General features: G+C 41.0%; 1 protein-coding gene across 1 annotated transcript in view; it reads left to right on the top strand.

Moving 5' to 3' along the window:
* The window catches only part of TRABD2A (TraB domain containing 2A), a 79,126-nt gene that overhangs the window by 38,399 nt on the left and 12,747 nt on the right, over nucleotides 1–27,980 (top strand). The window contains exons 3-4 of the mRNA XM_062600136.1: nucleotides 14,202–14,348; nucleotides 16,515–16,689. Of these exons, the coding sequence (XP_062456120.1) occupies nucleotides 14,202–14,348; nucleotides 16,515–16,689 (322 nt within the window). The remainder of the gene's footprint in view (nucleotides 1–14,201; nucleotides 14,349–16,514; nucleotides 16,690–27,980) is intronic.

Below are 27,980 nucleotides of genomic sequence, written 5' to 3'. Positions count from 1 at the left end.
CACGTGTAGCCGTCAGTGTTTGTTTTACTTGGCTTGAAATGTGTAGGTACCTATATACAACTAACACATATTAATTCTGAGCCTAGTGTAAGAGTCAAGTCTGCACCTCTGAACTAATAGTGCTGCTATTTTTACATAGGTAAATTCGAACTTTCCTGGCACACACATTAAGCTAGGAGGACATTTTTCTGGTAGCAGTGCAGTCCTCTTCACCCTGAATGGTCCCCAGGAATTTCCTCCTCCTAGAAGAAAATATGCTTAAGAGGTTGCACTAAAGACTGCAAAGGAGTTGGGCCTGCATTTGGTGCCAAGCTTTTATATTGACCAGATGGAGGATGTACCAGGGGAGTCTATTGTCTTAAACTCACACTCACCACTGGATATAGAATTTCTTGTCCTCAGAAGAGCATCAGTACAGTCACATCAAAGGCATTTGACATGTCACTTTGCAAATCATATTTGAATTTGATCTTGAGATATTGACACTTACTTAATAGCCTCGGAATCTGGGAGGTATGAACAGCCTAGTTATTAAAAAAAAAAAAATACAGCAGATAATGTATGTAGTCAAGCATATGGAGCATGTAACTACCTGGAATGTTTATTGTCCTTCCTAACTCCTACCCTTCTCCTCCTCACCTCTGGAGGTAGCAAAAAGCTGAGAGCACTGAGTTAAGCATGTTCTGGCTGAGCAATAAAGTTGAGAAGATCCTGAAAATGCCGCAAAGTGAGAAAACTCTGCGGCATTGAACTCATGGGATGGATTTCAAGGAAATAGGCATTTCACAGGTAATGTTGAGTGCAGCAAGGCCTTGAATATCCACCCATGTTACATGATGGCAGCCTTAATCATTGTAGATTGAAGCATTTTCTAGTCTGAAATTTTTCTTTTGACACTGGAATTTGCACTAAAAATCCAGGCTGTTTATTTGCTGATTTGTGGATTCCTCATTTTTTTGTGCACAACCCAAAGAATATGTTTTCTGAATCTGCTAAGAAAATTGAGAAGCAAGTCTTTTACTCTGGACGCTGAGTTATATCTGGAACATTTGAAGTCAGTTCTTAGATTTCTTTCATTTGTATGGTCAGTTTTATACATCAGCATTTCTTGTGAGAGAAAGAATTTCCCTGGGCCGCTGAGTTTAGTTCTGTGGGGGATTTTGTCTGTATTTTGAGTAATTTCACTTTTAATTAAAATACAGACATTTTCTTTTGCCTACAAATTTATTTTAGCAAAAGTGTTTACTACTAGTATTGTGGATTCTGAGTGAGTGTATTTTAAAGGCACATTATAGCAACTGTTACAGAGAATTAACAAACATGCATGATAGGTAAATTTGGACCAAAAGCCTTCTTTCTCATGTTCTGCAAAGCTTATTAAGGTATGAAAACTTGTCATTTCCACTAATGCATCCAAACAAAGCCAATTATGAAGAGCTGAAAGGAAGGATTAGTCACTTGAGTTTATTGCATAATACTGAATTAAGTGGAACCAATTAGACCTTCATAGTTATATGCAATATATTAGTAGGAAAAAGTGATAGTCTACTGAATAATTTGCTTGATAGGAATTTTTGCAAAGATTTAAAATGGAAATCCGCCCCTTATTTCCTTGGAGACAACATTTTACTCCTAATCCTCCTGTGTACCCATCACAGTTCATAGATCGTCACTGGGCACACAGAGATAACGATGAGTTTGATGCCCTAAGCTTCCAAAGGCTTCTGAAATTTGAAATTCCTTTTTGCATTAACTCCATATGGCTCAACTGATTCTGAAGGTTTTGCCTCCCTTTCAGTTTTCTAGCTGTATACAGAGGTTGAATGGCTGTTCTTCCAGATGTTGATTTCACTCCTTCTTTTCTCTCACAAATAGATGTACTTGTATGCAAGGTTCTCAAACAAAATGTATGTTTGATGTGAACATGACCTTCACCACCGAATTTTGTTTAATATCATAGTAAGCATATCATGTTCTAACTGGGAGATCTCCTTAGTCCTGCTATGTTTGTTTGTATTTAATTGTGTTTAATTATGAATGGTGTAGAGCCTAAAAATCTACATCACGAAGAGCAACTTAGAGCTGGTGTTGGCTGATGAGTGTTCTTAGGACAGAATTTATGAAAATTCCTACATTTGATGAGCTATGCAGTTTTCTCTTCCAGTCTGAAATGCTGCTGTATCTGGAAAGATTAAGGAAGAGGTAATAGGATATTTGTCTGCTTTCAGTGAGTTCCCCTCCTGCTCATCTATAAGGAGGCAAAAAAGGCAAAGATGAAGCAATGTTTTGTTTTGTTTTGTTTTTTTTAAAAAAAGGCAAGCTAAAACCCCCTGTAAAAGCAAAAGTCATTAGGTAGGAAGGAGAGATTTGGAGCTAGGAATGCTTTGAAAGGCCTGCGGAACACCAGATTGGAAACAAAATCCTGATAAGGTGTGGTGGAAGAACACCCTAACATAACTATGCATCACGTGTCCACAGTCTTTGAGGGGTGGATTGATCTGCCGTCGAGCTGGGACAAGGGGCAGTTTGATGGGATCCCCATTAATACTACATCAGTATTAACGACAGTGCTGAAAGAGCGTTATTTCTCTCCTGGTAGCAGTACCTGGGAATGTCACATTGTGGGGCAGGGAATATGTCTGTTGTTCTGAAGGAACAACACCACCTCAATATTTGTTTCTGGTAAGAGTTTGTTCTCTCCACCCCCTCCCCACACCCCCCTCCAAAAAAAAAATGTACTTTTGCATTTTTCCATATATGAACCAATGGTTGATTCCAATCCAGTTGCTTTCTTTTTGTTTCCATTTTTCTCTTGTTTCTTGTTCCTTCATCTTTTAAAATCATAGTTTTACACAGCAATGCCATCCACTTTCTTGTGAAATGCAGGTTTTACTACCAGTTTAATTCTACCTTTTCTATATAGTTTATCATGGGAATACAGCAGGAAAGCTACCCATGCATTCCCTTCTAAGGTCAAAGAAGGCCCATGAGATAAATCTTGCGATGCTTTTTTCTTGTTTCACCACCACATTCCCGAAGCTTCCAAAGGCTTCCTGATACCTGCTGCTTATCTAAGGCCATTTTAATCTTAACAGTCAGACTTTTGTCATCCTGGTTTCTTTGTGAAAATGATGAGCTCCTGGCAGACACCTTGGCTTTTTGCAGGGGTCCTTGAGCAAATGTTTATCCAAGACTCTTATCTTGACAGTGAGTGTCTGTGGCCATGTGGTGGAACTGCTGTTGGAAAGGTGACCTGACTTGCCCTTTAACAAAATGATTTGACTATCTGAGGCTCAAAACAGCTAAAGAAACTGAGTGAGCTCACTGTTGGGGTTGCTGTCTACTCTGCTATCCAAGGTGATTGAGAAGTCTCTGTTCCATTAGGCAGAAAGGTGTGAGTTCAGAGACACTCCATGGCTTTCCTCACTGACATCTCCAGATAATTTGTCTGTAAAGTTTTTTGTTCCATTCAAAATGATTGTGTGGGCAGATGCTTATTGCAAAGCTACTGCAATCTGCTTTGAGCTAAAATATTTTTGACTTTGTAGCTTTATGGACTACAGCTGCTTTTTGGTAATTTAACATAGCTTTATAAAATGTACCTAACAGGAGAAGGAAAATGCTGAGGACCTGTTGTATAGAGGCTAAGTTTTGGGGTGAACAGAGAAATGACTATCCTCTATTCTAGCTTTGGGCGCACTGAAACTTGCACAGAAACTCACAGGTTAAAAGCTTCCACAATTTGAGACCAGTAGCTTACTTGATCCATGAGGTTTCTTGCAAATCAGGTGAATGCAGAATTCCAGAGGTATCCTTCTTGGCATGTAGTAATCCCTTTGAAGAACAAAACTGAAGGACTAAAAAAAAGTATAAGCTAGATACTTTTTAACAATAAACAGCCTGTCCTTCAGAAATGCTGAGTGCCCAGCAGTTCCCTTGATTGCATTGCCAGCAATAAAATTCTAATGGGTCTGAAAAATTGGGCTATTTTTGACTTTTCCACAGCAGGTGGTCAACATGTAGCTGACCTGGGACAACTTGGTATGTCCAAATGTGAACATCCAAGGAAGTAAAGGGAACTGGCTTTCAGCTGTTGAGTCATCCACTTCTTCTAGGAGCATCCAAATGGGGAATTAGTGCAGCACAGCTGGTGTGTTGTAAATTATCACCATACCTTGTGGTACACTTATTTTTCAATGTGGCTGAACCTACAAGCTACTATAAAGAACCTAGTTTTAGGCTTGTGTTACAACGTGTGAAAACTTTGTCAGCAGTTCTTTCTGAAAGCTTTTGAACTGAAAACTTACAGGCTCTGAACCAGTTAGGGACCATTTCAGCAGTTCTTGTTTGAGATTTGTCTTGGCAAGAGTACCACTAATGTAAACTCTCCCCTTCACCTTTGTATGTTGAAAAGGTTGTCTTACTGTGCTGTGCTCCATTTGGAAGCCAGAAGCTTCTCTTAAAGATGCTCTGAGTTACTTTTGACATAAACACTAGTTCAAGGTTCTTGTTCTGTTCGGAACAATAGCCAGAGTCCCCAAACCTAATTGTTCTGTTGAGTGGAAAAATGTTTTATCAATGTTGAGTGTTTTATACAGAACATGTTTTCCCAGCTGGCAGGACTGCAAGCAAATGCAAAGTGTCTTGTTGCATGGTTACAGGAAAGCATGAGGTAACTGTTTAGGCTTATTTCATCATGTTTCAAGGCTAGATTGTTTAATCTATTAAATTTATAATCTTACTTGCTCATGCCTGTATGAGCTATGCAGGTAATGTACATCTGTTTCGCAGAAACAGGGGGAAACAGAAAGTCTACAGACAACAAAAGAGGTTTTCTGGTTTGGGGGGTCTTTTGTTTTTTCCCTGAAATATTCAGTTTTTAACACAAAAGAAAGGTGTCCTGTTTCTAGCTCCACAAAAACTGGAGACTTGTTTCAAGCGTCAGTGTGCTGCATTTCTAAGAAACACTACTGTGCTAGCATTCTTCCACACAACTGCTGAGTTTAATCCTAGGCTGTGCGTGGTCTTTGCTAGAGATAAGAAGAGAAGTGAAGAAATATGCAGCCCATGCAGGAGTGGACATGTTTTTTTTTTTTTTTTTTTTTTTTTTTTTTTTTTTTTGCTTTTAGCAACACTCCAGCATGCGTGGTTGAGTGCAAGAAAAGTGGATGTCAAATCATAGTCATCAACATCAAGTTTATTCAGCTGTATTGACTGTGTTTTAGAAAGACATAAATACTGCCTGGTGCTGCCCTTGAGGCTGCTGGGCTTTGGCTGTGCTACCAGCTTCCATATTACAGTGGTAGGCCCAGTGGTGGCTGCAGTTTGGAATCCTAAAATGTTTCCTTTCTAAGAGACCAAAATGATGTTGTCACTATGACTGTTAATATTGTGGCACTGAAAGACCAGTTATAGGCTAAACACTATACAAATGAAAATAAAAATTTGGTGTCTGAACTGAAGCTCACCTTCCTAAAGGCCTCTATATCTCCCTTTTCTTCTCAAAATTTCCCAGGTCTTCAAGCATTGTTTAGCTCAGTCACACCATCCGTGTGATTATCTTTTTTCATTAACAGGAAGGGTCTATATAACACTGGCAAATACCCACTGGGAAATTCTGTCTACTGCTCTGGATTAGGACAAGGAGAAATACAAACTAGAAACTTGACAACACAATGGTAACTCTGAAAGGAAATTTGCTTTGCTAGCTTCAGTGTTTTAGTTTTGCTTCTTCTAAATATAAGAGTACTCAGTGGAAAAGGAAGAAGAGTCAGACTAAAGCAACATCTATTTTATTAAAAATAGGTTTTAAAAAAAACAAAGGATTACAGATACCAAATTTTGAAAATATGGCTAGTCTTAGCTCCTTTTTTAATAGATTATGCAAGGATTCTTAGTTTCACATTTTTCATTTTGAAGTTTTGGTACTTTTTAACTCAGTTTGAGATGACTATGTTAAAAGTACCTTGTAAAATGCGTATTTTTGAGAAAAAGAAAATAAACCCTTACCGTTAGTGCAGTAGCAGTTAGATAAGCAGACCTGTGAGTTGAAAAGTGATTTGTCCTATGACAAATCTGAATTGCTAGTTATCTGTTTTCTTTTTCATTTGGTTAAGTGTTCCTAAGTCTGATCCTGACCTGAGTTTAGGAGATTTGTAGCAATGCTAAACCAAAGCAGGTTGGACGTTGCTGACTGAAGAAATCACAGGTAGGAGACAGACAAGAATTCTTGTAAAGTGTAGAAAGTCATCTTTTGCTTTGAATTTTGGCAGGAGGTTGTAGAAACTGGAAAATTATACAGAGGGCTGGTCCCTAGTTCTGATGGATGAGATAAAAATATATTTGATGAAGGTGACTTGTGAAGGTTTTAAAAACAAATTTTGCTCATGTTCACAAAATCCTTAACAACAATTGAAATTAAAAAGAGAATAAAACAAAAAAACATACTTTAATCCTTCTCTGGAAACATACAAATGTGCATCACCGGTTCATTTCCACCGCAGAGCTATAATTTTCTGTCCAAAAATGAACTTCACAAAGCCTTGGAGCATTCTTGCATTGCAAAGGGGACCCTGAAGAGTGTGCTGATATTTGGAAGCAAAGCTCATGGGGAGAAGGGGCAGCAGGCAGAATCTGTGCGTTCTCAGACACACTATTTACACTGTGGGAAGGAGGGATCAAGTCCCAGCAAGGTAGTGGAGGTGTCCCACTGAGAACAGCAAGCTGGTATGTGAAAAAGGAGTAGTCTATTCCTCCACTGGTTTACTTCCATAGTGACTGTATAGTGAAAGGTTTGTTTTTATTTCTCTCACTGTCAGTGGAAACATAAAAGCATGTAAATTAGTGTAAATAACTTGAACAAAAGGCTATGTATTAATGCAACCTGTTATAAGTAAATGAGTTGACTTCTGCCAGCAGCACTGTAAGCAGTGTTTCTCTTATTCAGTACCATCTACCATCCCCCTGATTCACTATAATTGAATGCCTGATAAACTATTGGAAGTCCTTTGTTTTTATAGCTCCTTGTTGAAGAAGGGTTGATCCTAACTGGTTGGTTTGCCAAAATCTTCGGATTTTCTTTCTGTTCCGTTCTGGAATGGGATATTGCAAGAATTTTGGCACCAGGATCTACCAGGCTGTGCTTGTTGTCCGAGACCAAGGACCAAACTCTTCAGTGCCATTATCTGTGATAGTATCTGTGCCTCTCACCTGAGGCAAACTGAGGGACATTTACGTGCCCTCGATGATGCTTCTAGAGAAGAGGTGTTCCCTCTGTTTGCCATGACGTCTGTGAACAAAATCAAGGTGTAAAACAGAGCCCAGGGGAAACTTGCAGCTTGTATGGAAACCATTGAAGGTTACCTTACTTTTTGTATAAGTGACTCTGAGTATGACTGATCCCTTGTCCTCTGGAGGAGCCTGTAGGTCTCCTGTCTTCTCTAGTCAGCTGAAACTAACCTTTCTCACAAAAATAGACCAAGCAAAGGAAGATGCTTCCTTTTTCATTCTTCTTTGTAAAAACATTTTGGGAGGACCAGGAACATTCAGGAACCCTGTGAGCATCCTGTCCAGTGCAACAGTCTAGAAAGTGGCTTAGGTGTCTCTGAAAGCTGCAGATAGATGGAGATTCACTTTTATTCTCAGTCCCTCCCAAATTCAGTCTTCTCCTGCCTATGTGTGTTCGCAGGGTTCCTCAGAGCGGGAAGGTTTGTATTTCCAGGCTCTGAGAAGGCCAGTGTCAACCTTAAGGCTCAAAGACAGCTAAGATGCAGCCACTAGACATCTAAGAAATGGTGTCAAACTGGAGCCAGGAGTCCTGCTTTCTTCTCAGCACTCAGTCTGGACTATTATCATGACAAAAGAGGATTATTGATTTTCATAGTCATGATGCCTTTGATTTGAAGCTTGCTTTGATTTTGGGTGGTAGTGTTCACTGGTCTCCTCCAGGTGAAGAGCAAGGAGAGAAACGTGCTTTTGAGGAGGAGGGAAAGAGCTGGCCAAAGAGGCTGAATGGAGGTGGTAATGGATGCAGTTTGTTGCTGCGAAGGGCCATGAAAGCAGACCATGATTGCTTAAGACAATTAAAAGCAAATTGTCCAGCTGAGCAGTCCCAGAGCAAGGAAGATGCTCCCCCAGACTATAATTCAAGAGGCTGAATGGTCCTCAAAAACTGAGAGCTGAGAGGAGAAAAAAAAAAAAAAAAAGAGAGAGAGAAGATGAGGCAAATGATGGAACAGATGTGAAGGCTTTTGTTGGAAAGACTTGGAGGCTAGCAGGATGGCGATAGGCTAATTTGAGGCACATAATGCCAGGCTCCTTTCACATGCAGAACAGCACTTTGATCTAGCCTGGATGAAAGTGCTGAAAAGTGAAGAAGATGGCAGGGGGGTTTTTGTCTTTGACAAAAAAGGCATCTGCTGGGCTCTAACCCCCTTTTCCCCACCCCCCTTAGCCTAGCAAACCACTCCAACAATGCTCGCAAAGGGGACAAGTGTCTCCTGACAGCTGAAGAAATCTCTAGAAGGAGAATGAAATTTGCAGCAATATGTATACTGGAGAGCTTAATCGATTTTTTCCACAGTACAGAAGGGGAGAGGGTTGGGAGAAGAGAGAAAGATCACGGTGGAAGTGGGAGGTAGGAGGCCAAAAAAAAAAAATCCCTTTCTAATAAACTTGTTACTTTTGTTCTCCAAATACATCTTTTCATGAGAAGCTTTGATGCTAGTATGAATACATTTAATGGAGCAGGGTAGGGTAGAGTAACTGTGGGAGGGGTGGGGGTGGTGAACAAAATGAGAAGAGCAATTTTGCAAGGAGGACAAATGTGGAATGATTTTCATGAATTATAACACAGGGAAGATTTTGAAAGTAATAAAATTCTGTGCCATGCAAGAGATACCTGGAAGACAGGAAGTACAACTTCTGTGCCACTAATTTGAGGAATTCAACTCAGCATAAATTCTTGCTTTAATTTTGACCCACACTTGAAAATTTCTCTCCAACCTTTCTTCCTTTTCTGTTGTCTTCTTAACTCCTTGGCAGTATTAGAAATGAAAAATTTACTGGTAACTGCAGAGCAGTTTGTGGAGAAGGGAAGGTAAGCAACGGTTTTGTGATAAGCAAATTCGGAATTTGCAGATCAGCTGTGAATCTGGTCTTTGCTTCTCTATCTCCTGCTCTGTGGACTTTTTTTCCAGCTTTTCACACCTGGCAAACAAGACTGGGACCTGATCCCTAATGTTTGATAACTGTGGTCTTCCTTAAATACCACTTTTCACCTCAGTCTAATGTTTTCTCTTAGAAATAATGACAGATAAGAGTTATCAACCTTTGAGCAAAACATACCTCATCAAATTAAATCCATAAAGAACAGTGAGCTCAAGAATCCTTCTTTTTTTGAGATTCTGAAGCTGTTTATCTGTTACTATTTACCAAAGATAACCTTGTCAGAAGGGCACAGCTTAAAGCAACACCTGGTACTGCAAACATCTCCTCCTTCTTAGCACCCACAGCCCTTTTCTTTCTGCCTGGGAATTAACAATGCCCCCATTAAAGTAGAAATGATACAAAAATGGAGAGAAGCCATCACGAGTTTTTTTGAGAGGAATTCTACACACTAGTGTCAAATTGTAATCTCATGTAATTCTTCAATAAATATGCCATGGTCCTCTCCAGCAAATACCATCATCCAGTTCAAACCAGCTGATGCGGGGAATATTTTTAGCAATAGCATTGCCTGCCCTCTAGCTGTGCAAAGCCTGATGACATGAGTTACTGTAGCTCATTAGGGGAAGGCTAATTGTCTAGGAAATTGATACTCTTTTGATTCCTGCCCATTTGTCGTATCTTGACTTTTCCAGCTTCCAGCGCTTGGGGTGTAACTGTGAATTGTGGTGAGGGATTTTGGCTGCCACTGACATCAGAAAAGGTGCTGAGACCAGCTCTGTCTTTCTCACAAGCTGAAGTTGAAAATCCTCTCCCTGCCTAGACTTAATCTGGTTCTTGGGTGATTCTTCCCTCAAGTTTTGTGCACAGTGGTAAGCTGCAGGCCTGGAGCCAAAGGGGGACAGATGTTGCTTACGACAAAATCTGCCCTGGGAGGGAGCAGCTCTTTGATGTCCTCCATGCCATTGCAAGCAGCACATGTAGTACCAAGGGCATGTGCCGGCTGCACTGCAGTGTCCTGGAAGCCTTTGCTCAGGAGGGATGGGCTGTGATGTGGGAAGGTCCTGGATGCCCTGTCCCATGTAATCACTATCAGGATGAGGTCCCTGGCAGTGGGCTTCAACACTCCCTTTGCTCTTCAGGATGAAACAAAAGATACCTCAGTATGAAAGGTCTTTTGTACTTTTCCTGGGCAGGCAAATGGTTTAGCTGGTGCCACCCTCAATTTCTTCATGTGCCCAGAGCAGCTCCACACAGCAAAGATGTAGTCCTAGCAAAGCCTAGAAAGCTGTCAAAATTGCCTCATTAAGACAACTTTGCACCGTGCCAAGAATAAGCTTGGAAATATGGAGGGAATGGGAGTGAGTTTTATCTATTCCTATGTAAATCTGTGCTGTAATCCTTCATACCTGCAGGTAGTCATTTTGGTTTTAAACTGTCCCTGAGATAGATGATATTACTGGCTTTATTTAGTTGTTTGCAATTTACTGTGTGCTAGTTTCTTAAGGTCTCTAGGTGGGCTTTGAAAAGGAAGGACAATTTGAAAAGGTAGACAACTCGGCTTGTCCTGGTTGCTACAGTCCAGGCTAGGTGAGTCTGTCTGAGGGAAAGACTCAGTCTGTTTTACCTGAGTGTGTTGCAGGGTGGGAGGGAAGAGATATCTCTGCATCAACGGGTAATGCACACACGGAGAATGATCCAGCAGAAAGCTACAACAAGAGTATGGTCTGTAAGGGCATAGGGGACAGAAGGAGATTTTTAAAATTTAAATCTGTCTTTCCCAGCAGACTGGAGTTTTCTGCATGGAAAATATTTGCTCTGTGGTGGTTTGTGTCTGGATAAAAATCAAACTTTAGAGATTGCAAAGTTTTTTTGATGTGCTTACTCCACACTGAGGCAAAACCACCTGGCCAGGTCAAGGGTCTGTCACAGGCCTTATTCCTGCTCAGTGGATGGGGACCATCTGATGACTGGTTTTTAGAGGCCACAGAATCCTGTCAGTGCCAGATTGCTTTAAGAACAAATTCTCCAAGTAAATGCTGCTTATAGCAGTTGAAATAACTTCAAAAATAAGAATAACTTACATCCATTCCTATGGATGTGTTTCTGACTGGAGTGACTATGCATATGAGATTTTCCTGGTATGACGTGGCAGTGTTGACTGTTAAACCTCACATTTCCAGCACAAATTTAGCATGTGTCTCAGTGAATCTTGTCTGATTGTTAACATCCATTAGGGCTTCTCTGAGCAGAAAGTAAAGCCAAACAAATGGAAACCATGGTTTCAGAGTGCCATAATACCAGCCTTCGTGCAAACTTTTGTTCAAAATTAAAGTAGTTTCAATTTGCTTTTGTTTAATTGACTTTCAAAGTAAACAAATGTTGGTTGAAGGATCACTACAAGTTACTTAGATGTAACTTCCCCAAGTGTCTACCTGCAGATATTCTTCTGAGCAGGAGCAGTTCGTAGCAATAAATTGTACCCTTGGCCCATGTGAAAAACATGAGATGGGAGTGAATGTTGCTATCCATGAACACCCTTGCAGAACTCATGTTAAGTAAAGCATGTGCACTTTTGTGTTAAGTGCACAATAGTTTGGATACAAGCATGAAGGTCTAGCTGTAGTTGGGAGAGCAAGATTTCAAGGTCCATGGGACTTGCACTGTTCTGTACGAGGTGGATTATTGTGCTGGGGAGGGAGGGCAAGTCATGTCAGTTAATTCCCACATCTCCGTATTCTAGAAACGTGATATCTGAGTACAGTAGGAACACCTTAAGTACAAGAGTAGGATGCAGCTTTTCATTATCTGAGAAACAGTAAGAACTAACAGGTTTTAACAAATTGCAGTTAGTTTCATTTGTTGTATGTTGGACAATAAAATTACTGGGCATAACTGTGCTGCAGAGGTCAACAGTGATAGCCATTCCCTCCAGAAGACTTGTTGCCATCAAATAGCTTTTTATTACTAACGCTTGCTGCTAGATCAAGGCAAGATTTAATATTGAAAAGTAGCAGTCTATTATAACAAATTAAGATGGATAAAAACATTGTAGCCTGCATCTGTAACCATGTATGAATGTACCTACAGATGTAAAAGCTTATTCCCATTTTACCACAAAATTGCAGAATCTTTTGTTTGTATAGTTTCTAATTATTTGATGAGATAATCAGAGTTCTCACTGCTAGAGTAGTTGCTGGTCTTATATACCTGACATATTTCTTATATATATATATTGTATAGCGTTAACGTATGTTTCATGCTGTTGGTGAATACCTCTGCTTCCAGAATAATACTGATAGTACTTGAGACAAACATCACAGAGGAATTAATTCCACAGAGCCCTCAGCAAGCTGTACAAGGTCATCTAAGCTTGGAGAATAACCCTTCCAAGAATAACTTTAAAATGCACATCCAGGCTTCAGCAGATATCTCTCAGCTTCCATTTTTTAGGGGGAAAAAAAATCCAATGGGTAATAAGAAATTTTGTTACAGAAGTCTAGTCTCAGTGTGTCAGACTGTGACAGGGCTGAAGCAAGCCCTGATTCAGGAGATAATAGCAATGTTTTACTTGCCACATGCTGATGGAAGGCTGCTGTCCGAGCACAAGAGGAACAACTTCCGTTCTCCACCATTATGCACATATGGATCCTATGCTCAGCCTCAACAGTTTCTGCCCCACACCCTTCCTCTGCTTCTCAGGCCTTACCTGAACTTGCTGACTGTATGCTGCAACAGCTGGAGGTGGCAAAAGGGAGTTACACATCTGTTTCTTTCATTCCAGAGACCCTTGTCTTGTGTTTGAGCAAAAAGGGAGAGCACTGCCACCCCTCCTTACCAAAAGGTCATGCAGAAGAGACATTGGTCCAAACTGCTCCCCGTGCCTTTTAAATTTTTATCATCCATGGAGATGTGTCTAGCTTGGAAATCACTCCCCTTGGTAGGGGACAGCTGGAATGGTATCTTTGTCTGGGTCAGACCCCAAAGGTACCTCCACATGAAATCGATACTGTGCTGTAGGTGGGGGAAGTGACAACACATGGAGAAGACCTTCTGTGATCTTCTCCCTTTCCTGTCAAGGAAAAAAAAAAAAAAAAAGAGAGAGAGAGAGAAAGGACTTTGGAAACCATTCCACTGATTCATCTGGACTATGTTTCATTTGAGATGGAGGCATAGGAGAGTTTATTTTCCCAGTCGAACACTAAGAATTAAGCTAACCCAGGCAGCCTGCTTGTGACTCTTGAAGAAGTCAACCTGGAGGAGAGCACTGAGTAAGGACAGGGTAATGCAGCTGCCATTTCAGTTGGCTGAGAATAACTTAAAAGCTTGAAATAAACAATGAGGGATGGGATACGAAGGAGAAAGCAATAGTTAAATTTCCCTTGTTGTTGAGGTAGAAAGGAAAAACAAGAGATAGCCATCCTTGTATTTCATAAATGGCTGGGGAACTGTGGTGATCAAGTGCCAGTTAGTCCCTGAACTCTAAAAAGGTCAGGTAGATTATCATCCAGAGGAATATGATGGCCTCTATTTCAAATATTAGTTAAATAAATAAAACAACTCACCCTTTTCCCCCATTTCCGCCCTTTTTGTCTTCAGTTTTAACCATATCACGGCCAAAACGATCCGAATTTGTGTTGTAAATTCGTTTCCTACAAAGAGGTCTCTGGGACTAAGAAGTACCTTCAGCTGAACAGGGTTAGGCTTGCCTGCTTGGTCTCTCAGTGACTCCAGCTATTAAATCTCTACTGCAGTGTGAGGAGGGACTGCCAGACTGCCCATGAGGGCACTCCCTCAACAACTCAACACAGCACATCTCCCCACTCCTAGTAGCAGCCAGGCTCTTGTCAGGCTTGACATATAAATAGCTACAGATCTGGAGGAGGTTTGGGTTGGTGAAATGTGGCTTAGTGAACTGAGATTGGGATAGCTTCAAAAGTCTTCAGAGAATAGCTATATATCTAAAATATTCTGAACAAGTGAGTTAAGAATTCATAAGGAACTCTGTCTTTTCCTCCTTCTCCCCCCTCCCTCAGGTGATCTTTGCTTTGAATCAGACTCTCTTGCAGCAGGAGAGCCTCCGAGCAGGCAGTTTCCAGATCCCTTATACGACAGAGGACCTTATCAAGCATTACAACTGTGGAGACCTCAACTCCATCATCTTCAACCATGACACTTCTCAAGTGAGTCTTCCCACTGTAGCCCTTACACTATGCACATATCACCATAGCGTTAACCCCTGTCTCATGCTTGTCTTTTCTCAGATAGGCTCTTGTGGACCCAAGACACTTAACCGGCTAACTAGTATGTCTGCTTTCCTACACCTCTTGTTCAAGTAGTCTGCATTACCTCACCACTGTCTTACTGCTCGTTAACAGCAAAGGTGCACCTGGTTTTCCCTTTTGGATGATTGCTGTGTTTGCTTTAGCATCAAAGCTCAATGAGTTAATCCTTTTTTTTCTTAAAGATCCTCTGGAATGTGCTAACTTAGGTATGAACAAACCTATTGCCAACAGAAGGTAGAAGTAAGCTCTTTTCTGCAAATAGTGATGGAGCAATGCATTCCTGACTTTGACACTTCTGTAAGGCTGGGCAAGCTGCAAGCTCTCTAATTTTCACTCATCAGTACGGCTGTGTGCTGTGGGCGAGACCCAAAGAGAACTAGAATGAAACAAAGAGGAGACAGATTTAGGCTGAATCACAGAAAGAAAACCTTCTAAGGCCTCACAGACTTCGTTTATGGAGACGGTTTCCCAAGCAGCACAGTGGAATGCAATGCTCTGATCTTTAAACTACCAGGAAATGCCCAGCAGGGACCAGTTTGGCCTGTTTAGGCTGTTAGATTAGCTAACTTCAGACTGAGACATCAGCCCTCTTTTTATTATTGTGTGCAGGGTACTGCCTGGCAATACATGTACATGAATGAAAACATAGTCTCTAGCCTGGCAGTGCTGAACAAGCCTGTGTGGGTACCTGGGCTTTTCCTGCAGAATGACAGAGTTTCCTATGGCCTCTTGATACATAGGATGCAATGCAGAGCTGGAAATAGTCATGTTAACTCTTGCTTCACTGGCAATGAGCTTTGCACGTGCATTTTTAATCTTCTTGTTCACCCTTCAGCCTGCAGGTTCAGGCAACCTGATCGTTAATAATGTTTAGCTCTTACACAGCAAATTGCTTGAATAGATATCGAAGGGCTTCTCCAAGAAGGCCAGCATTGTGAGTAATAGCATAGAGCTTCTGCATCATGAGTCTATTGAGCTCAGGCTGCAGACAGCTGATGTTGCCTCTAGCTCCTGAGAGTGAATAGGTCTTGTCAAGACATCTATGTCTTCAAGGGAGCAAGTGACCTTCATTTGTACCAGAGGATCCACCATAGCATGGTCTCCCTTACAACAGAGTTGAACAGTAATAGCCTGCAACTATAACAGCTTAAGATTTTAAGCAAAATTTCTCTGAAAATTGGATTTAACTCTGTGCTTGCCCAGTAGATGACACACTGTAGGCTAAAAATCAATTTGAAACAGTTGGAAATGGTCTCAGAGTGGCTCCAGAGCCTCTTGGGCTGCTGCTTGTTTGCGAGGGAAACTTTCTGGGTTTGCACTTCTGCTCCCCAGACCTCATCAGGCCCTTTTATTAGCAGTTCTTTTCATTCTGACACCTCAAGCTACTTGTGTAAGAAGGCAGGGTAGCTGTGTCTCCAGCCCCACAGTTCCACTCAATAGCGAGGGCTCAGAAGTGCTGGGGTTAGTGAAAAAAATGCAGCTGCTTTAGGAGTCCCAGAGGGGAACTAGCGTTTGAAAAGATAGTTTGAAGACAGGAGCTGGTAAAACTTTCTTCCTGACAAAATTCGACTCTATTTTGGAATGTTCGCACGATGTTTTTGTTAACTAGTTTAAAACTGCAGTTGTTCTTTGGCAGCCTCGGGGTTCTGATACCAGTCAAAGTCTCCTAGAAGACTATAATTATCTTTTTAGTTATGCCATACCTACAGCAATTTAAAGAAAAGGTATGCAATTAAAGATAGCCAAGGGCAAATATTTACTGTCTTTGGCCAAGCAATCAGGATTTGAGACTTGTTGTGTGGTGAACTGACAGAATTTGTTAACTTTGCATCAAAACAAATTCAGTTGACTGGCTTATGAAATGACATGTTCACAGAAATGGAGCAGTATGCATTATTAAGTTTACTGAGTCGTTTTTTGACTTTCTTTTAGTTTTGTCCTACTGCATGTGTGTTGGGAGAAAAGCTGATCACCACATTCAATGAGGCAGCCAAATGCCTGTGCATGATGGCTGTCAGTGAAATAAATGCCCCTTTTATGAAAACTTTTTTCTTTGTACCGTAGGTCCCAAATTTCATTAATGCTACACTTCCACCTCATGAACGTGTTACTGCCCAAGAGATAGACAGCTACTTCCGACAGGAGCTCATCTACAAGCGAAATGAGCGAATGGGCAGGAGGGTGAAGGACCTGCTGGAAGAGTACCCAGACAAGAGTTTCTTCTTTGCATTTGGAGCTGGTATGTGATTGAGGAGCTCTTCAATCTGATTGTATTCTTTCTACATCGTTTAGAAGCTTTCCAAGAACACTTGTTTGGAGAAGGGTCAGTAGTCTGGTAGATACAGAATACAACTTTGTTCTGATGCTGGTACCCTAATAGGAATTTTTTTTTCCAGTGTAGGAAGCTGGTTTTCCTCTGTGAGCAAATAGTTCATAGTATATACATTGATTACAATGCTTATTAGTTACAGACTTTTTTGTTATACCATAGCCAAAGATATGAACCAACTGTAGTGTATGTACAACAGGAGCAGTTCTTACACCTGCACATTTATGCTCTAGCCAACCAAGGCAGAAGAAGGGTAGGAGAAACTGGAGCTGAGAAGACAAGTAACATGCCAAGGCTACATCAATGGTTTGATAAAACTTTTATGAACATGATCAGAAGAATAACATGCCAAACCATGTGAATTTAAGTGATTCAGTCACACAGAAGAGGATAGGCAATGCGCACTTTCACTCTTTTCTTCCTGCTGCAGCTCCTTACCTCTGTTTGAACTTTAAAAGCTACAGGGAAATTTTGTTTGCCTCTATTTTGGAGCACAGCATTGTATCTAGATGGATCAAACTTACTTCATCTTCTGCCTACTAGCAGCCATAAGAATTCATAGGTCCAACTCAGTGTTGTTAGGCCCCACACTTAAAGCTGGGTGTGGGTGGGGGTGTAAACAGGGTTAGTTTGCCATGACTCTAATGCAGATTCCTTTGTGCTAGCTCCAGGGGAGGGAAAAGTTGAGGACTAGCCTTTGAAAGACTGGTGTGCTAATATGCAAAGAAGTACTCCATCCCCTTCACCATGATGCATATTGGTTTTGGGACAGAAGAACTGATACTGGTGTCAAGATCCACATGATGTTTTCCTGTCCTGGCCACTCCTTCAGTGAAGACGGAAGATCCAGACAAGGAAAGGAAAATATTTACTTAAACACTGCAAAAGCATTGGTATTTAAAGTCTGTGAGAATGTCCTCTCTTGCAGCAGGGAGCTGTGGTTACAATCTTAACATAACAAGGGTTCTGCATGTGAGGGCAGGGAGGTAATGAAAGGTGGTCGATGCTGTTTGTTCAGGCGTGCATGAAGATTGGAACGTGCTATCTCCCTGCAGTGGTACTTTGCTCTGTGCAGCTCCCCATCATGAAGGAAGGTTAAGCAGACACAGGTCATGTAGACTTGAGTCATGGCTGTCTGTGACCTCGGATCAGGTCTTTGCTGTGCTAGACTGCAGAAGCACAAATCTGCTGCTGGTATTGTTCTGAAAGCACTTGTTCTTGTCACAAATCCATGCTGGACTGACTTTGCTAGCAACACAATGCATACACAGGCCATGTGTGCCTTACGTGTTAGTGGCAGGTCACTAGCTCTCTGTGAGGAGGGCAAGTTGCAGGTGTGCTGGGCTCCAGTAACTGGTCACAGCTGAGCAATGTGCAGCCCATATTCAGTTGCAGATGTAGTGACACACATGGGCACAAGGGTCACTCTGAGTCTGTCCTGCTCTGTGCTGCCTAGGGCCTTTGGCCCATGTGAATGCCATTAGTGCCTGCCTTACGTGCCCATGGCTTGCTCTACAATCACTAATCATGCCTTTCTTGTGCTTTTTCACCATAATATTGCATCCAGACAGGTTCCTTGTCTTCTGTAGCTCCATTTGGAAATTGTCTTTACTTAAACTCTGTCTTTGCTACTGGGTTTGGCCTCTGTTCTCCTCTGCTATTTTCACAAAAGGCAGCCTCCTCCTGCCCTTTTTTTTGCACTGGAGAATTACACACAGATATTACAGATATTTATGCAAAAGAAACATCTGTGGCAGAAAACCACTATTAACAGCAAAATGCCTCATTACCATCATCTTTGCATACAATTTCTTTTTTTTATTTGTTTTCTATTAATTGCCTAAATGGGATAAGTAATGTTATAGGATATAATGCAGAAAATAGTTCAATTTCTACACAGTGGTTATTGAGACAGAGGGTGATTGTTTAGTATTTTCTTGACCTATGTCTATTGGTGCAGGCCGGCAAACTAATTTAGCCTTTTCCTTCCCCAGATTCCTGTAAGTGGTGTCTGTGGAAGCTTTATTTTGAAGAAAGCAAACTGTAAAGTTGAACAAACATATTGTGTTCAGTGTTCGCAACAGTTCCAAGCATTGCTCAAGTATTGTGCTATTATTCAATCACTGGAAATGAGTTCCAAAAAAGTCACAGCACAAAGCACATTAGAAGGAGCTGCAGCAGAATATGATAGAAGAAGAGAAGAAAAAGAGAAAGGCTCTAGAAATAGGACTATATCATAACTGCATTTTGATTCTCCCACTGAGAGCTTTTGGCAGGTAGTGGAAAAAGTATCTCCCAACAGCGTGCTGCCACCAACAGATAAATTCTGGGACAAGAGTGTTTCAATGGTAGTGGAATGTTCAAGGGTTCCAGGTCAGATGGGGGAAAACGATGTGCCTTTAGTTGTTCCTTTCCAGATTTTTCTATTGCATGCTTTTATTTTTAAGAGGAGTAAGATTTTTGTAAGGATTTTTTTTTTTCATTAATCAAACACCACTGAAACAAACACTTTTATCCTTAATTGTATAAAAACAAAGGCATAGTTTGTGGATGCCTGAAGTATTATAAATAGCCTCTCTTGATATTTAGACTACTCTTTGCATTTTTATTTTAGAGAAGGGGAGAATCAGAAAAGATTGATCATTTACTTTATCTTCGAAGGGGTTTCATATGGTTTAGAGATGTGTAACAAATCATGCAAGAAAAAGCTGATATGGCTTCGTAGATTCTAATACAATAGCAAAGCTACAGATGTTGATTTCTTACATTGTATTGCATGTAGTAACTACATTGCAATAGACTTGATCTTCAGACCTAGCTTACTTTATGTCTTCTTTGCTAACATTTTAACAAACCAAACAATCTTGCTATATTCTGTTGAGAACATTTCAAAATCAGTGCTCAGCTCTGGAATTATTTTTGCTCAAAAGTAATTTAAACTTGCAGAGAAGTGAGGAGAAAAAATAACAAGTTTTCCTGAAACTATCCAAAAATTTTTGCTTTTGGACAAAATGTAAAACTGGAAAGTTTCAAGCCAAGAGAAGTGTATTTGAAGAATTAAAGGTAATGGAAAGAGAGTGATGGTCACGCCAGTGGCATTCCACCATGTTCAATATGGGCTATATGTTAATTGTGAACAGGCCTTTTTGGAAAGCAGCACCACAGCTACAGATCAGACTTTCTGACACCTGTGGGAGAACTTGTGAGGCAAAGCTAGCCATAATTTTTTAGAAGCAGTCTGCCTTGAATATTCATTTTTAATTTCTCTGACCTTTAAGTCGGGCTTTCAGGATCTGAATGCCAAGCCAAAGTGACTGATGGCACATTTCAATCTGTAGACAGCCAGGTACATAGCAGGATAGGTTTCTGATTTGTTTGACAAGCGAGCATTCATGTAGAGAGGGTTGCATAGTGCTACTGTGCTCTGCAGCCTTCTACCACTCGTACAGGTAAGTTGCACAGATGTTGCCTGCTTGCTAAATTGCCACAGACTCACAGCATGCTCAAGGCTGACAGGCACCTCTGCAGATGAGCTTTGCTTAAAGCAGAGTCAGCTACAACAGGTTGCCCAGGTCTACGTACAGTCAGGTTTTGAATATTTCCAAGGATGGAGACTCTCTGGGAAACCTGTTCCAATGTTCAACCATCCTCACAGTAAAAAAGTTTTTCCTATGTTTAAGTGGGATTTCCCGTGATTCAGTTTGTGCCTACTGCCTACTGTCCTTTCACAAGGCACTACAGAGAAGAGTTTGGCTCCATCTTCTTGACATCCCCAGCAGGTGTTCATAAGATTTATAAGATCCCCCAGAGCCTTCTTTTCCCAGGTTGAACAGTCCCAGCTCTCTCAGCCCCTCCTAATATGAAAGACGCTCCAGTCCCTTAATCATCTTCCTGGCCTTGTGCTGGTCTTCCTCCATCATGTTCATGTCTCTATTGCACTGGGGAGCTCTGGACTGGACCCAGTTCCAGATAAGGCCTCAACCGTGCTGAGTAGAAGGGAAGGATTACCCTACTCGACCTGCTGGCTATGCATTTTCCTAATGCATCCCAGGATGATGTTGGCCTTCTTAGCTGCAAGGAGACATTGCTGGTTCCTAATCAACTTGTTGTCCACCAGGATTTCCAGGGCCTTTTCTGCAAAGCTGCTCTCAATCCCCACAGTGTACTGGTGCACAAGGTTATTCCCTCTCCAGTGCAGGACTTGGCATTTTCACTTGTTGAACTTCAAGAGGTTCTTGTCAAATCATTTTTCTAGCATTGGTAGGTCAACCACTCCTCTCGGTTTTGTATCATCTGCAGCTTGCTGAAGGTGCACTGTGTTTCATCATCTAATATTGAAGATATTAAACAGTATTTGCTGTGCATAGACTCCAGAGTTACACCACTAGTGACTGGCTTCTGCTTGGACTTCATGCTGTTGGTCACAACCCTTTGAACCACATCGCTGTACTTCATCAATTTGTCTATGAGATGTCATTGAAGACAGTGTCAAAACCCTGCTAAAGTCAAAATAAACAATATCCACTCCTCTCTGCTCATCTGCTTAGCTAGTCATCTCATCATAGAAGGCTAACAGGTTGGTTAACCATGACTACTTCTTCACAAATCCATGCTGACTACTCTCAGACACCTTCTTGCCCTTAATACCCTTGGAAATGATTTCCAGAATAATTTGCTCCATTATCTTCATCAGCATAGTGGTGAGACTAGCCAGGCTGTAGTTACCCAAATTCTCCTTCTTGAAAATAGGTATGATATTTTCTTTCTTCTAGTCCTAGGGACCTCTCTTTTTTGCCATGACATTTCAAAGACAATCAAAAGTGGCCTTGAAATGACACCAGCCCACTCCCTCAGCTCTTGTGGCTGTATCTTGTCAGATCTCAAAGACTTATGCGTGTCTAGTTTATTTAAATGTTCCCTAACCTGATCCTTATCCACTAAAAGTAAGTCTTCTTTGCTGCACGCTCTCCCACTTGTTGCAGACACTTGAGATTCATGAAAGCAACAACAAATAGTGAGGCAAAGAAGGCACTGAGTGGGTCTGCCTTTTACATGTCCTTTGTCTCCAGGTTTCCTGCCCTGTTCAGCCACAGGCCTACATTTTCCCCCTAGTCTGGTTTTTGCATTCCTGTAGAAGCCTTTCTTGTTTCCCTTGACATCCCTGTCCAGAGTCAACTCCACACGGACCTTCCTACTACATGGTCACTCACTTTTATTCCAGGATAACAGTGACTTGTTTGCTTCAGCTTACATGATTTCTGTAGAGACAATCTAAAGCATTAGGGACAAAAAAAAAGTGTGTTTTTTTTCATGTGTGAAGAACCATATTTAGTGGCATGCAATTCTGACATTATTACGATACTCCAGGCCTCAGGTGAAGTAACAATTTCTCAGAACTGAGATTAAATTCCCCCAATCTCCTCTGCTTCTTTTAAAACCTGAGAAATTCTGAATGTGCCAACTCATGTATAAGAAGTGGAGAGGGATCTAAGCTGCCTTAGATCCATGTGTATGAAATGACTAATTTCACTGAAAGCCTCTGACTGATGTGAGAACTTTAGAAGTTGTTCTTCCTAGTCTCGTAAAAACTGTCAAATTCCCTTTTGTCTCAGAGCTCTTTTTTTCTTTGTTGTTCCTGAAAAAAAGCACCATTCTGAGGCTTTAAAGCCTGAAGACTGAATTTTGACAAACCATCATCAATGCTAAGAAGGATGATGATGAAAACTTCTTCAGTTAACATTTCTTCTAATTATTAAAGGAAATAATGAATGTGTTTATTTAGCATTACCCAGATTTGTATGGATTAAAACCTCCAGGGACTAGCTGTTTTTTTCACAGCCTTTTTTCTTCCTTAAGACCTCACAGAAAGACAAATTGTTATGAGCAGGCTGATTAACCAATGTCTGAATTAGCAGTTCAGCAAGTTGTTAGACAGTTAAAAAGCTGCAGATCTTATTTGTCTTCCTGCTGAATTCTTTCAGCAGCAGAGTTGCCTGATATTTCTCTAAACTAAAATTAACTCTAAGGTGGTTGGCATTTGATGCAGTGATGTGCAGGAAAAGGATTTGGATGTCATCATGGAAAATTAGTTGCTTCTATCTGAGTTAAAAAAATAGATGTGTAACTTATCTGCTTAGCCCCTTGGACAAAGAAAAGAGAGAACATGCTACCACCTATTGTCAGTCGATGCCTAGCATAGTCTAGCAAGTGGTTCCTGCAACTTCTGGTTTTGAGGCAGCCCTCAGGATGTGAGAGGCCAGTGAGTTATGTGTCAGCCTCAGGTACCATGTACATTGGAGCTGCTGGCACGTGCGAAGTCCTTGCCCTTTCCTTTTACCTCATTAAAAGCAAAATAAAAATGTGGAAAAAGTCTCACCTGCCACAGGAAGAACTGGAAGTGTGCTGAGTTTCAGTCCCACATAAGTGAGTATAGTGGTGTCATTATCATGTTCACTGTTGTTTCCTGCAATTTGCTGTTTTGTCTGGCATTTTTGGATGAAAAAATAATGTTAGATGAGCTACGTTCATGGTCTTTGAAAAAGACAGAATTTGAGGAGGGCCTTGTTAGCAGTGTCTGTAAAATTAAGCAACCCACACTAAGCCCAGGATCACTCAGATGTGTGTAAATGTTTTCATCTGTAAAGTAAAACAAAACAAAAAGCTGCCATGAGAATAAAAAAGTAGCTCAGGTAGATGGATGTCAGTTTGACCCTGAAAATCAGTGGGAATTCAGAGCCCAACATAGAAGCTTTGAACATGCAATCACCACATTTGTAATTAGAGATTAGTTGTGCACAGGGAATGCAAGCAGAGCTGCCATTTAAAAAAAGAAGGATATGAAATGTGTCATAAGGAAGTTCATAGAAAAACTGAAGAGAAGCTTAATGTTGGCAGATCCTGGAAGAGGACAAAATTTGAGCAAGAGGATGGGAAGGTGACATAATGATAAATCACTAACTGAGCTTTGTGGGGCCACCTTGCTGTTCCCTGGGCACAAAGGGCTTGTTGGTTGCTCACTTTCTTGTTCTGTCTCTGGAATGCAGCATCATTTTAACTGCTTTGGATGGGAGGAAAGGCTGAGTCCCAAAAGGTGTGCCTCTGCCTCTGTAACCTGAGAATGCCTTACACAAACCAGCAGCTTCGAGACTGTTTTCCTTAGTAGCTTCTTTAAGTCTGCAGAATGCTAATGACAGGGTTTATTATAAAAACAATCCCCAAAGGGGATAGATAGTGTTGTGTGGAGGCAGGAACCACATCCAAAGCCCCAGGCTTGACATGAAGGGCACTCATCCTGATGTCTCTGACATGTGAAATGGAGAATGCTTTGCATTTCTGATTAGAGGCAGAAACCTCTATTCTAACACATCTGTTGAACTGTCAAAATCAGCCAGGTGAGACAACTCTGTGTGCTGTTTCTGCTCAGGTGCCGACAGTCTGATGATCACCAGCTTCTTTTCTGTGCCAGAGTTTCCCTAGAATTACCTTTACTGGGCAGCAATGGGAGAAAGTATCCTTTCATCTTGTAGTCTATTTTGTAAGCTAGTAGAGTCTGAAGCCTTTAAAGACCTATTTTGTGGAAAAAAGCACTGCTGTGTCACAGAACAGGTCTGATGGCAGAGGTGACCAAGAACTGCATCACAGACATAACACTGGTGTTATGGACACCAGTGGATCTCCACTGCTGCATAATCTAATGCTGAAGTTACATAATCATTCATGTGAGAGTCTCCTTGACCACTTAAGGTGGGGCTTCAGTAGTTGAAAACTCCAAGCAAATGCCAGTATAGATGGAGCTTCGATCATAAGGCTGCCTGAACAGAAGGAGTTAACTCATTTTTTACAAAATATATCCTATGAGGTTGTAAACTTTTTCGTTATGTTAACTTTGTGTGCTTTACAAATTTGGGCTTTTAATGGTGGAAAACTTTCTTCTAGCTTGAATTCCTATAGCTATCAGAAGGCTTGACTTTGCTCAGAAGTAAAAATGGGAATCCAGGGAATCAAAGATATCCACTAAGAGGCCTAGCTTTTAACAGAATCTGATAGATGCAAGTGTCTCGATGTCTTTCATTAAGAAAAACGCCTTCATTTTGGCTCATGCAAATTGTAACTTTATATGGTTATTTTCTGCACTATCAGGAATTGCAAGGCCTTCCTCATCAACTATTTTGAGAAGGATTTAATGTTCATGTGATTGTTACAAACAAATGTGGAAAATGCATCATAGTAATTGCATATATATGAGTTAATCATCAAGGTAAATTACTTTTAAATAAATGGATGGTTATTTCTGTTTCATCCTAATGGTGAATTCAGGCTTGAGGGGCTTTCTTTAAGTGTCTCCATGTGAAAATATTTTCTTGGGCATGGCTGAATTTCACTGTTCCACAGTTTTGCCTATCAGATATTCACCTGTGGCTTGGGAGTGGTGAAGTACGCCCTACTAAGATGTCATACTTAAAAAAAAAAGACATTTATTGTTCATCACTGCTCCTCCAAAATTATCACCTAACTGTGCGTGTGGCTACTCAATCCCATTTCTAGCCAAGTGATCTGATTTTATAAGAGATTTTCTAGTAGGTTCTAAACTAATCTGCATGTTTTTAACAGCACTGCCTTACCAAGCAAGCGGCTGTCTGTGCAGTCAGCATCGCTAGTCAGGAAAAGCAACAGCCTTCAGGGAGAATGAGGAGCTGGGAAGGGAGCTGGGAGAAGTAACTTCTTAACCTGGTTACTAAGAACTTCTTAACCTGGTTACTAAGAAGTAACTTCTTAAGGCATGCTAATCATCCTCTGTTACTGGTGTTACTTAGATCCGGAAATCTGACAGTAACTTTAGACTCGGGCGCTGTGTCTTGCTCTATGGCACGGGCCTGGAAAGAGCCTGAACGGATTTAATTTGCCTTTCCATTTCTTTAGGTTGACTGTGTTAAAATTCTGGACAAGCTAAAATGTGTGCCTAAGTTGTGTATCTTGAATCGGACTTTTCTGAATTTCATTAAATTTATCAATAAATTTTTTTCTGTTTAAAAAGCTGCTTTATCTTATGTGGCAAATAGGAAATCTCAGCTATTTTATCAATGTCTTCTGTTTTTCGTACGGTGTTTGGATTATCAAGGGTACAACATTTCCTCCCTCTCATTCTGGGAAAAGGGAAGTGTGAACTCACTTTGCCTGGGTACACAGTGCACATGCTTGAAAGCAATGTCTTCCTCTTGAAGAATGACCACAAAAAGTGCACAGGAAAGGAAACTTTCAACAGAAATTTACCTATAACTAAGCTGATCTCTTCATCAGTTCTTCCTCCTTTTGCTTTGGATCATATTTAATATTTTGGCTAGCTTTTTTTTCTCTGTAATTTTATTAAATGGGTTTAAATGACTCTGTGTTTCACATCCCAACCTGTACATAGAAAGGTATACCAATGTACATGTGGGAGAAGTGGTGAGATTTGCCACCCCAAAATCCCATGCCCTGGATTTCCAAGCACGAAAGATAGGTTTCTTGGATACTTGTTCTAGGTTAGCTTGAATTGTCCTTGGGAAAGCTCTGTGACTAGACAGGGATATCTCACTGGCTCAGACTACGTGACTATCTTGTGGAAGGGTAAGATGACAAGGAGTGAATCTTAAACCATCGAAGAGCTAAACCTCTCCCTCTGGGTGTATTTTGTTGATTTGGTCCTGGGAAGGCCACGGTTGTTTCAGTCTACTTATCACTGAAGACTAATTCTCCCATCTCTGCCTAGTGGATAGCAGCAATTCTTCCTGCTACATTAGGATGCTCAGCTAAGAATCTCTGCCCTGGCTGCTGCTGTCAGCACATATAGGAAGTTCCCCCAGTTATGTACAGAACATTTTGCAAAAACGTTTGGAAGTAACTTGGTTACAAAAGGTTAAGAACCCTGTTTCTGCCTGCTGTTTGGTATTTCTGCCTCAAATATCGCAAGCTAAGCTTTGTCCATGAACTTTGGTTGGTATTACCATACTCTGCTCTGCTCACTTAGTCCTGTGAGTGAGCTGAGCCAGGTCATTCCATGATATTTTTGTAAAATCATTGTATCCTAAGAGCTGCATCTTCAGAGAGCTTCTTTTAATTTAGTCAGGTGCCTCATGTCAATTAGAGTCAGTTTGCCTCCTAGGCTGACAGACCTAATTTGACAGTAAAGTGAACTAAACCTGTAGCAGAAGGGTATCTATTTTATGGTTTGGCTTCCATCCAATCAAATGATTTAAGACAATATTCTGCATTTTCCAGGTCATTTGCTGGATCTGTCATATTCTGAACTTGTAACTCTTCACTACAAATACCGGCAGTACAGACTTGTGTCATGCAAGACCCTGTTTTCTAGGCCACGGAGAACTTGCCTTTGATTTTGTTTGCATGCTTTGAGACCACACTTTGAGGTAGTTTTGGACTCTTCTCCATGGGTTTACTGGCTGACAGACTACTGTTGAAGGATACCTATTTACTGAAAGGGTAAGAGTAGAACTGTGGAATGGGAGGTGCATAGAGAGAGATGAATAAGCTGCTGTTCTGTGTCTCACAGCTGTGTGATAATTTTTGCTGAAGTTTCTTTTTTGTGTTCATCTGTAGGATACTCAGCAGCTTCAGATCATGCTTCCTCCCCCCCCGCCTCCGACCAGTAACTTTAACCCAGTCACTGACATGTGTCCTGTTACCTTTATGGGCATTTTATATGAATTAATCTGTTCAATTTTTAGAAGCATTCTAAAAAGAATGACAGCTAATGCTTGTCCTTACAAGCATTTCCAGTAAGCTTGCAGAATACTCATAAGATCCTAAACACCTCTAAAAATATTCTTGAAAAGATTTTAGTGAGCCATATAGTCGCTGGCACAGAAAGCCCATCTGAGCACTCCTAGACCAATCATAGAGCTAAACATCCTGCTAGCACTGGGATGTCCCCAGTGGCTAGAACCATTTGTACCATTTTGTGGTTGCACTGTTAAGATCATATGCTGTAGCTGTTTCCACCACTTCTTAGACAAAAGCAGTCCAGATCAGATTTCCTCACAAACATTTTTGTTTCTTTACATTTATGTCCAGGGATTCATTGGGGTACTTGCAGATGATGCATTCCTGGCTTGTATGTGGGGTACTAAGGAAAACACAGCAGATGGAAATAAGTGGGCTTCGAGGCTTGCTTTTTACATGCTTTAAGAGGAAAGGTCAAGAAA

The sequence above is a fragment of the Rhea pennata genome, chromosome Z (assembly GCF_028389875.1).
Source record: "Rhea pennata isolate bPtePen1 chromosome Z, bPtePen1.pri, whole genome shotgun sequence".
NCBI lineage: Eukaryota > Metazoa > Chordata > Aves > Rheiformes > Rheidae > Rhea > Rhea pennata.
The sequence above is the reverse complement of the archived record's forward strand: the minus strand, read 5'-3'. Positions and strand labels throughout refer to the sequence as shown.